The sequence below is a fragment of the Cryptomeria japonica genome, chromosome 1 (genome assembly GCF_030272615.1).
Source record: "Cryptomeria japonica chromosome 1, Sugi_1.0, whole genome shotgun sequence".
NCBI lineage: Eukaryota > Viridiplantae > Streptophyta > Pinopsida > Cupressales > Cupressaceae > Cryptomeria > Cryptomeria japonica.
In genome coordinates, this window is record NC_081405.1 from 237,224,447 (window position 1) to 237,235,851 (window position 11,405).

Here is an 11,405-nt window from a genome sequence, read left to right on the forward strand (position 1 = left end):
CACTAAGTGGCTACGTCCACCAAAAACGCAGGGAGAATTCTTATTAACCAATATCCAATATTATAGTACATCATGTATGGGCTGCACACATCCATTTATATAAACATATCAAATATGAAATGAAGAGTCTTCTAGGGAAGACAAACAACCATGTGACTGTTGGGCTTCATATACCCAACAATCTCCCCCGTGAAGTCCAACCGGCACAGCCTATAACATTCCCTGCATCTCCATTCCAAAGCTCATACTACAACCAGCTCTTGAGAAGATTTTAATATCGCCAAACTATGTTCATGAACAGTGCGAATTAATCTTCTCCAAGTCAGATCAAAGTTAAAAATATATTCTCTAACTACTTCATCCGGTAATCCATAATCAGGAACACTACCATCTACAGATGCATAATACACTCCTCCATCAATGTCTCTTGCTCTTGTGCTCCCCCGTAATAGAATATCTAGAAGATCACCATTGTCAGATTTTAATACCCAAATATAAAACTCTGGTACAAGTGTGAATAGCCTACAAACATCACTCCCAATTCTCATGGTTGCCTCACTGCCCACATCTGGAACACACCGACTCTCATTCGGCCCCACGACATCCAGCATAAACAAATCAAATGAATCATTACTACTGCCATCAAACTGGCCAAATTGGAACCCATGTTCTCTCTTCATTTGACCAACACCAGATGCAATATTCTTATGCAATTGGGCTGCCACGAGATCTGATTTTGAGCTTCCAGCTACAGACCTTACACCAACGGGCTCCATATCAAATGAATTTGTTGTATTTTGTGCAGAAACTTGTGTAGTACCTGCAATCAATGCATTCCACTTCGCCTCTATTTCTGCAATCTGGAGTGATAAATCATCGCTCTTTTGTTCTTTTTGAAATTCATTTTCCTCAAAGACCTTATGCTCAGCGTTTCTGAAGTCTTCTGGATCTTGCGCAACCTTGAGCCAGAGGCTCTCTGGCCTCCGTGAGCTCTATAATCCCTGCGCTCTTGGGATATTCAATCTCCAGGCACCTCAAATTCTCTTGTGGATTCTTTCCACCAAAGAAAGGCTTTCCTATCAACAAGGCATACATTTTTGTGAGGAAAGAGTCCTTTGTTAGGAGTTTCCCATCACTTTCCTCTTCCTAAAATATGGTCTCTTCAGAAAAATCCCATTCTTTCTCAAAGTTATCTTTTCCAATATTCATGATGCGACACAAAACCATCAACTTTTGGTCCATACGAATCAGTTTGTCAGTGAGTAGGAGATTCTCCTCCTTCAACCTCATAAATTTTTCTTTTTCATAATCCTCTCGAGTCTTGGTCTCAACTTCCTCAACTTCATCCTCACTCGCTTCAATGTCCTCCTCTTCAGCATCCTCTTCTTCAGTTGAATCAAGAAAATCTTCAAACAACAAATACTTCAAACCCTCTTTTTTTTCAGCCAAAGTCTCCTCTTTTTTCCAGCCATCCCACCAATGAACATGGCGTTTTGTTTTAACTTTTGCTTACACAATTTTACCCTCCACCGAGACTAAATTTGCAAGAAAATCGTTCGATGACTGAATCAGTGTCTTCATCTCTTGGCTGCCTTTTAGCCTTCTCGAGAAACCAACAATTTCTTTTGACGTGGTCTCGCTTGCCACAATACCAGCAACTAATTTCTCTAACTTCAAACTTCTGCATCTTCTCAAGAATTTTCAATCCTTTATCTATCTACCTTTCTATCTCTGCTCAATCACTTCACCTAAGCTTCGATACCAATTGCTAGTTTAAAATAAGCAGCCAACCCCACAAAAGAGTCACCTAGTCATGAAACTTGTTCAGACACAGCCAACACCACATACAACACCGTGGTCCAAAATTCCACACTAAAGATTGCTGTTAAAAAGTTGCAAAGGTCGACCTCACATGAATTACGAGTAGTTGTGGATTGTGTAACAGTCAGGCTTAGGTTCATTAAGTTTATCTTTTGCTATATAAAGACAAATATGTTCATCACCAAGTGTTGAAGATCAATCCCCAAAAGTCAAACAAGGTAGTTTAACCCCTATGCCACTAAAAAGCAAATCTGATTAGGAGTGGCATTCCTTATCTATACAGCTGCATAATAGATTATTTTCTCTATAGACAAATCCAAATTTAAGGGTGGAGGTGAACAACCTACTGCTCAACAGCCTCTCCAACTCTTTAGAACGGTTTAGGTAATCCTAGAGAACCCAACTGTTAGGGTATACATGCTGCATGATTCAAGGCTTGCAAAACAACAAAGTGGATAATGTATTTCTTGCAGAGAACTCTACACATCTCCACTCTAGTCTTTTATGTTATTATACTGGAGTTTATGTACGTTTGTGGTATTTTAATAGACAATCATAAAACACATAATCATGTAAAGCATTGGATAACATTTAAGGCCTATGTAATTTTGGCATCACCAAAAATCTCTACAAGAACAAATTCCATTTTTGAAATGATGGAAACGATTGGCATCCCTCATAACTATTTCTCGTCCAACTATTTCAGATATAATTTTGATGGCATTGTGACAATCACCACATACACGAAGATTCTTAATAACTCTAAGAGGTGTTCCAGGGGGTGTGTTATTAATACCAAATGCAATTGCTAGCTTTTCACTATGGTGGGAAAGAAAGCTTTCCTTCTTCTCCACCTCAACATCATGAAGGACAAAGCTTGAGTCAGGAATATACCCTGCTTTCTTCATCTGTTCATCCAGATTTTGTAACGTTGCATAAATCTCTTCTGTCTGGGCATGTGACCTATCATCTACAACAAATCCATATAACCTATTTTTAACCTCAACCCAACTATATCCTGTTTCCTTTTTGACTCCTCTGTCTTTCATCATTTTCTTAATCTTTGCTGCATCATCCCACTTTCTTGCAGCCGAATAGATGTTTGACATTACCACATACGGTGCAGCAACTTGTGGTTCCAACTCAAAAAGGCATTTTGCCGCGTGTTCTCCTAGTTTTACATTTCCATAAGTTCTACATGAACCAAGTAACGACATCCACATCTTAGCATCGGGTTTAAAAGGCATGTTGTTCATCAAATTTTCTGCCTCATCTAGTTTTCCAGCACGGCCAAGAAGGTCAATCATGCAAGAATAGTGTTCTACTCTTGGTGTGATGCAATAATCTCGACTGATGCGATCGAAGTAAAGCTTTCCTTCCTCCACCAGGCCTGTATGGCTGCACGCAGCAAGAACACAAACTAAGCTGACATAATCTGGTTTTGTGCCTCCATGCAGCATCTGTTCAAAGAGCTGAATCGCTTTCATGCCATAGCCATTCTGAGCAAATGCTGAAATCATTGCATTCCATGAGATCAGATTTCTTTTGGGCATAATGTTGAACACTTGCTCTGAATCACGTATGCTTCCACATTTGGCATACATGTCCAACAGAGCACTTCCTGTGAAGATGTTCAACTCGTATCCACTTCTAACCATGCAACCGTGAACCTGTTTTCCCTGTTCCAATGCCGCTAAGCTTGCACAGGCTTTGAGAACACTAGCAAAGGTTGCCTGGTCTGCTTTAACATCCATCTTGTGCATTAGAGAAAACAATTTTAATGCTTTCTCACCATGGTTAACCTGGGAATATCCTGTGATCATTGAAGTCCATGAAATTTGATTGCTGTCAGGCATATTTTCAAACATTTTGTATGCATCCTCCATATAACCACATTTAGCATACATATCAATAAGTGCATTCCCCACGTGGCAGTCCAATTCAACACCATTTTTTATGACATAGGAATGCAACTGCATCCCCCGCTCATAAGCTTGTAGGCTGGCACAGGAGCTAAGAACACTTGAGAAGGCGAATAGTGCTGGATCAAAACCCACCTGCTGCAAATTTCTAAAAAGTTTCAAAGACTCTTCAGCCTGTCCGTTCCACAGATACCCTGTAACCATAACATTCCACAATATCTCATTCCGTTCAGACATTATGTCAAACACTTTCCGTGCATCTTCCATATTGTTGCCCTTACAATACATACCTAGAAGTGCACTGCTCACTAGCATATTACACTCATATCCCTTCCTTATAACATAAGCATGGATTACTCTTCCTTGTTCCAAATTGTATAGACTACCACATGCGCTCAGAACACCGGCAAATGTAAACTGTGTTGGTTCTATTCTTGCCTCTTGCATTTGGATATACAATTCCAAGGCCTCCTGGTCCAAGCCATTGCGAGTGTATCCAGCAATCAGGGCATTAAAAGAAACACAACCTTGAACAGACATTTCATCAAACACTTGACGGGCATTGTCGATATCCTGGCATTTGGCATAAGTATCAATGAGGGTATTTTCGACTAAAACATCTGAGCCATACCCTCTTTTCAAAATAAGGGAATGCACCTGTTTCCCCTGTTCGGAATTCGGCAGAAAACTACACGCACAAAGTATTCCCGCAAACGTAACTTGATCTGGCTGAATACCAGCCTCCTGCATTTGGAAAAACAAATTGAAGGATTCCCGGAATTCCCCAATTTGGGCATATCCTCCGATCATCATAGTCCATGAAACCGTATCCTGCTCCCTCATTTTGTCAAACAATTTACGTGCCTCTTCTATTCTTCCGCATTTCACATATCCAGAAATGATCAAATTCCAGGAGCATGTGTTCTTTGTAGACATTTTGTCAAACAGTCGCCGTGCATCAACCAAATTTTTGGTTTTAATGAGGCTCTCAATGTGTCTGTTTTCTCTGTAGATGTCGGGAATAAATCCTGTTTTAATCATATGGAGATCAACATGGTTGCTTTCGCCCGAGTATTTTACAGATTGGAAAAGGGTGGAGTACGTGTGTATGCATTTGAAGACAACCCTGTGACGCGTAAGCCTCCATATAAAAGCCATGGATTTCTTCATGGCTCCATACTTTTTCCGAGATGACAAACGCCATACATGAATATAAGTTTTTTAGAGCTTTGCTGTTACTTTCAAGAACTTCAATATACACAAATTTCAATTAACTTTGAATCCAAACGATTTTATGCTTGATAGAAGATGAGTTTATAGGAGTTGTTCAATTCTCAATAAGTTTACTAAGGATCCATTGTTATGAGTGCAATGATTTCATCCCTTACCTGGTTCAAGTACCCCTCAATGCTTAATACTAGCCATAAAATTCTACTTCAGAGTATATCATTCATTTCTCTTTTGAAATGTTCTAAGAAGTTAGATTCATACAAACCAACAAAATATATGCATTTGCACTCAGTATAGAAACTAAATCAATATCTAGGGAATTGGTAAAATGTGGAGAAAGAAAGTGCTAACCATTAAATGATTAACATATATCTGAAAAAAAATTATATATTAAAGTTGAATGAAAAAATTAAATGTTTTCATAGATTTTCATATATTTTATATAAATTAAAATTTAAGATATATTTGTTGATAAGAGTCGATGTTCAATATGAAAGACATAAAATAAATCAATCTATAATATTATATTTTTATTATATTATAATTATTTTTTCTAACAAAAAATTTAATGTAACCTTAATCAAAATTTGAATTATACTATAATATTATATTATTGTTATTTTTTCTAACTTAACCATAATTTTATTGAAGATTAGATTTTGGGTTAGGTTTAGGGTTTAATATTCAATCTCATTTAATAATTTCATTTACATGACTGGTGACACTAGACCTCATGACCTCGTGCTTTACCACTGGAAACTCTCACCAATCAAGCTTGGCCCCCAACCTAACTTTAATATATATTTTAATCTATATATCTTAAATAAATTAAATTTAATCATCAACTTCTCTACTCTAACATTTAAAGAGTATTTGGCTTTCTCTAACCATAAAGCTAGATTAAATTCAACTCTAACCCTAAACTTGAATCTAATTGAAGCATAACTCTAATCTTAATTGAAACTATTATTTATTTAATTCAATATTAGAGTAGATAAGCTTGATGATTAAATTTAATCTATAAAGCATTTCCAGAACAATAATTTTCAAATCATTTGAAAATTATATTTAATATTGCATAAAATGTGTAAACATTTGTTAAAAAATATTTGATATATATCTAAGACATGTATTTAATATTTATTATATATTTGCCACATTTCCACTTCAAAAATATATTTAATGGTAGAGATTTTAGAAAAGTAACATATTACATCTAAATAGTAACATTAAATATGATATGAAAAGTAAAATGGCTAGAAATTAAAGTCTTATATATTGCCACACATCCACTTTTAAGTGGTAAACCTTTCGAGAATATTTTAAAAGTTTGTAAACATTTGTCAAGAAATATTTCATATCTCTCTCTCTCTCTCTCTCTCTCTCTCTCTCTCTCTCTCTCTCTCTCTCTCTCTCTCTCTCTCTCTCTCTCTCTCTCTCACACACACACACACACACACACAATTAATATTTTTGTCCTCTCAATTTACATAAATGAGAAAGAAAATAAATGCTTCATTGCAACCAACTTAATAAATAAGTTGTATTCACTTGGTCAAATAAGAAGTAACTATACTAATAACACTTCATTGTAATGGTGTAAATAAATTACAAATTCTTGAGTGATGAGACTGTATTACTGGTATTACGACCTTTAGTTTCATAATGATCACAATAGACTTCTTTGAGCATAGTTGGAAATGCAACTACCTTAATATATGCCTTGTATGTTTATTTGCAACATCTTCCATTTTTAATATTTCTAGTTCTTCAACATCATCAATCATTAAGGTTGTGTTTTCCATTTCTTTGATAATTTTGCTGTAGTACTCTAAAACAGATCTTGCACATTTGTCCATATGGGTTTCAACAAATTAATTTGAGTTTATAGAGGCATTTGGGCTTCCAACAATGAATTCTGATTTTTTTCAGAAACATCCACAGTTTAAATTATATGTTGTAAATAAAAAATAGTAAAATTAAGGTTAGATAATTAGATAAAGCAAGATAGGGCCTACACCATTACATAGCAACTATTTGGTAGAGAACAGGGGTCTCATGAGGAGAGAGAACACATAGCATGAAGATTAGTTGACACAAAAAGAAATAGAAACAACTAAAGACCAACAAAAAATAGGATAGTAAATTGGCCAAAATGAAAGAAACATTTGAACACAATCCAGAAAATGACCGACACCAAAAAAATCAACTCCACTCACAAAAGACTCAAACCAATGGTATACATGGCAGAGGATTTCACAACTTTCCAGTCTTGGCTAAGCTCTTTAACTTTTTCATGGAAGGATAGTCTTCTGATCAAATCTTTGCTCGAAGATATGGTAGGGGACTCTATTTTTTCCTTGACCATAGTCCTAGTTGACTCAATGGTAGCACTCGTTGTAATCTCCATTGAGTGCTTCCTCTTTGCATGTCTTCTATCATGTTGTTCCTAGATGGCCTACAAAAAAGCCAAGTTCTTGCTCACCATCTCTTTGTTATACATTTCCATCTCCTCTAGTTTCCTTTTATGAGTATCCTAGTTACCCTATAATTCTGCCATAATCCTAGCCATTTGGCCCATTTCCTTCTTGTCCTCTTCTTGGATCACTTTATAATTCAAGGCTTTAAATTCCTCTTTCAGAGTGTCCCATTTTAGAAGCATCTCTAGAAGATTATAGCTGACAACCAAAATATATCATCTTTGTCTTTGGTTGCCTAGTCAAAAGCCCTAGCCTCAACCTCTGACAATGCCTCCAAATGATTAATTTTTCTTTTGGTAGTATTGAGCTAGGCGAGGAGCCAATGTATGATGGAATTCTACCTATCATAAGCAACATATAATTCATTAATTTTTTCGCAACATCCGATAGATCCCATGGACGAGGGGATGAAATAGGGGAGGGAGGAAGGGAACCTAGAGAGGGCGTAGGGGATGTTGGGGCCATAACTTAAGTAACATGAGGGTTATTAGGGGTCTATTCCAAGCTTGTAGACCAAGAGAAAGTAGAGTCCTTAGAGATAAATTCTTCAATTATTGGCACTTTGTCATGATTCTCCTTTTGGGGAGGGGCTTGGGATTTAATGTTCTTCCTTTTGGCAGAGAAGTTAGGGTTGACTTGGGTAGTCTTAAATTTTTAGCTTGGGGAGTAGTCATGGGATATGTAGAGGCACCTTTATATCTAGTCTCAAGGATGTTGGACAACTCCACAACAAGGGTAGGGTTAGGGAGTGGCATAGTAGGATTTAAGGAGGGCATGCTAGCAGGGAACATAGATTTAAGTGGAAATTATAAAGCCACAAAATTAAGCCTTGGTGTAGGGGGGACACATCTTTAGCCTTCACCATAGCAATAGATTGGGAAAGGGAAGAAAAGATCTAGTAGGGAAAGTTCATTTTAATACCATGCCTAAAATGATTTATCATAGGGAATAACTGGGAATGGAAATGCTTAAACCTATCTTCCAGGGTGATGTACTTCATGAGAACTAGCACAACGTCCTTCCATTCACTTGGGAGGTCCTCCCTACTAAAACCATTCCAGAGATGTAAAACATTCTCTCTCACCCTCAAGGATCTCTTAGAACCATCTTTGTAATTCCCTTTAAGCTTTTTTAGGGAAAGTCACACCTTCAGTAAGAATCCCAATAGCGATAGCAATGGACTCCATAAAATAGTAAAAACCACACTCCCAATATCAACATTAACATCTTCACGCAATTGGGAAAATTGCTCAAAAAGACTAGGGTTAAAGCCTTTCACGCCCTCCACATAGGATGGAAGATTGCTCCTCTCAATCATAGACCAAAGAATATCATTTTGTGTAGAATTATCACAATTATCTAGCTTTGTCTGGATGAGATCACCTCCCATAGTAAACTAGTTCGCAAAAAGGCCAATGAAAGTGACTAAGAAAGGGTAAACCAATGCCAAATCAGGAAAATGACAACAAATAGTGGTATTGAAAAAATAATCTTTTTGTCACATTTAAAAATTCACCTCCTTGTCGTGAAATGATTATAGGAGATGATAGAGAGGACAAAAATTAAAAGGTAGTCCTTGTATCTTTACACATTATTAGATTTTATGTCCTCCTAGATCACAACACAAACATCTCCTGGTAGCTCATGTAGGGTAGTCCACATTTTAAGGGAGCCAGTGAAAGGATACAAATCGACCAACCTATCAACAGTTTCATTCCCAACTCTTAAGGTGTGGATAAGTCTTACGTGGCCAAAAGTAGGCTAAATATGTCAACATTTATTGATATTTGTTGTAGTCTAGCTTAATGTAGCTTCTCCATGAAGCATCATATATGTTTTTTGAATCGACATCGATGATGATTCTATGCATCTCTCTATCTTTAGCAATTGCTATCCCTCTATCGTCATGATAGCATGAAAGGTTGATGCTTGATTTTGATAGTGGTAGCTCTTGATAATGCTTGATAGATTCTTTTTAAATGAATCAAATGTGTGGTATTCCTAAGCTTTCCTTCCATGCAATACAAAAGTGTATGGTTCTACATGATTGGATGTGCTCTTGGATGTATGTAATGGATCCATTATCAGATACTTGTGTTTATCATAGGATTCATCGTATCGTAATTTGTAAGTTGTGTTGATCCCTTTGCTCTAGCTTGAAATGCATGAGGAATTGAAAGAACAATTTTTAGAACCATAATAAAATTTACATGGTGATCTTAAGCTAGAAGATATTTTACAACTAGTTTTACTAGTTATCCTTCCAAGTTGTGGGAGCCCGTTGATAGGACTACGACCTTTGAATTTTTTTTGTCACATTCTCATTTGAGAGTCAAAGATATTGAACTATTTGATATGCCATGGTGTATCTTGAAAGTTGTTTCTATGTCCAAGTCACTTTCTAAACAACTCCAATTTATTAATAAGCCAATTTTGTTTTCAAATGATATTCGCACTTGATAATCATGGTAGCATGAAAATTTGGAAAAGGAAATTCACCAAATGAAAGTTAACAAAATATTTTAGTAGATGTTCGAAGAATTTCGGACAGTTTTTGCAACAAATTTTTAATGTTTTCTTTAAAAAATGGGTAGTCAAAATAAATCATAACAATGAGTCATAAAAATTGATTATAAAAAATGAATCATAAAAATATATACTAATAAAATATCATAATTTTTTTATTTTTATCTAATTACAACATCCACATAATAACCAACCTTTTCCTAATAGAATTTTAGATTAGATCTCATATTAAAAAAAGAAACACATAATGTGAAAACCATAATTATATTTTCAATCTTTGCAAGGAGCTGGAAGAAAGCTTGTTCAAATGATTTTGTGACGATTGCAGCTGCATTTTATTTTGTTTGGTGGATATTTACTATCTTGTTGTAGGCTAAGATTGAAATGAAATGGATGCCCCTAGATCAATTTGTCTGCATCTATATAGCAATTCTATTTGACTATGTAAAATATTTGATATCATTAAATGAAATCAAGTAATTTCCTTTTGCGAACAAATATTCCTCATTCATAATAAAATCTAAGCAACAAGAACTTTAAAACTGCTACCGCAACTGTTTGCAGGCGAGTTTCGCTAGAGGGAGGGGTCGAACCTCCGACCTTGTGGTTAACAGCCACACGCTCTAACCAACTGAGCTACTCCAGCTGATGTTTGATGATGCTCGCTGATAATTTAGAATTCTTTTTCTTTAATTTTAATATATATGATAAAGAAAATATTTACATTCTATTTTTAATGAATATGAATTATCCTCTACAATTTAGAGGTAACAACTATTCTCCACATAAAATAGGATGTTTAAGGTATCATGTTGTGATTCTAATCTTGAATTTCTTCATGTCAAATTAGATTGAAAGTTAAGATTTTAGATTTCAAACCATTCATTTACTATTACTAAAAATCAACAAGTGAAAACAATTGAATTCGATTTGAACCTTAGAAATCTCAATTTCAAAACATATGAATCAATATTTTGATATCACATTTTTTGAGTGAGTTTGAGGCTATATAGAGTTTCTCAGTTTACAGCCCAATTAGTCATTATCTTTTACCACATAGTATTCAAGGTATGTCATGTAGATTTCTTCCTCCGAGTCATCATGGGGAAAAGCTATAGATTCACATCTGTTTTCTCAATTTCAAGATCAAAAGATACTATGAATGTTAATAAGATTCAAATGGATGTTAATGTGGCAATTGAAAAAAATATCACCATAATCAATTCCCTCAACCTAGGAATATCCCTTCATAATCAATCTAGCCTTATACTTTTCAATTTTGACATCTAAGACAAATTGCTCCTTGAAGACCCATTTGCATCTGATAAGATTTCTACCCTTTATCTACATTTGAACCAACTCCCAAGTGTCATTCTTCTTTAAAGAATATATCCTATCATCCATCATAAACTTTTAGCACTATTTA

At 35.6% G+C, this 11,405-nt stretch overlaps 1 protein-coding gene and 1 non-coding gene across 2 annotated transcripts; both read right to left on the bottom strand.

Moving 5' to 3' along the window:
- Window positions 1–2,406: 2,406 nt before the first annotated feature.
- On the bottom strand, window positions 2,407–5,225 carry LOC131042270 (putative pentatricopeptide repeat-containing protein At2g01510). Its single transcript, XM_057975611.2, has one exon. It carries the CDS (start codon window positions 4,911–4,913, stop codon window positions 2,436–2,438), a length of 2,478 nt encoding a protein of 825 aa, XP_057831594.2. The 5' UTR covers window positions 4,914–5,225; the 3' UTR covers window positions 2,407–2,435.
- Window positions 5,226–10,551: 5,326 nt separating this feature from the next.
- On the bottom strand, window positions 10,552–10,625 carry TRNAN-GUU (transfer RNA asparagine (anticodon GUU)). Its single transcript has one exon. It is a non-coding gene; the product is annotated as a tRNA-Asn (tRNA).
- Between the last annotated feature and the right edge of the window lie 780 nt (window positions 10,626–11,405).

What these genes read in the sequence shown, in the direction of transcription:
- LOC131042270 (XM_057975611.2), bottom strand. Translation starts at nt 4,913, where the DNA reads ATGAAGAAATCCATGGCTTTTATATGGAGGCTTACGCGTCACAGGGTT.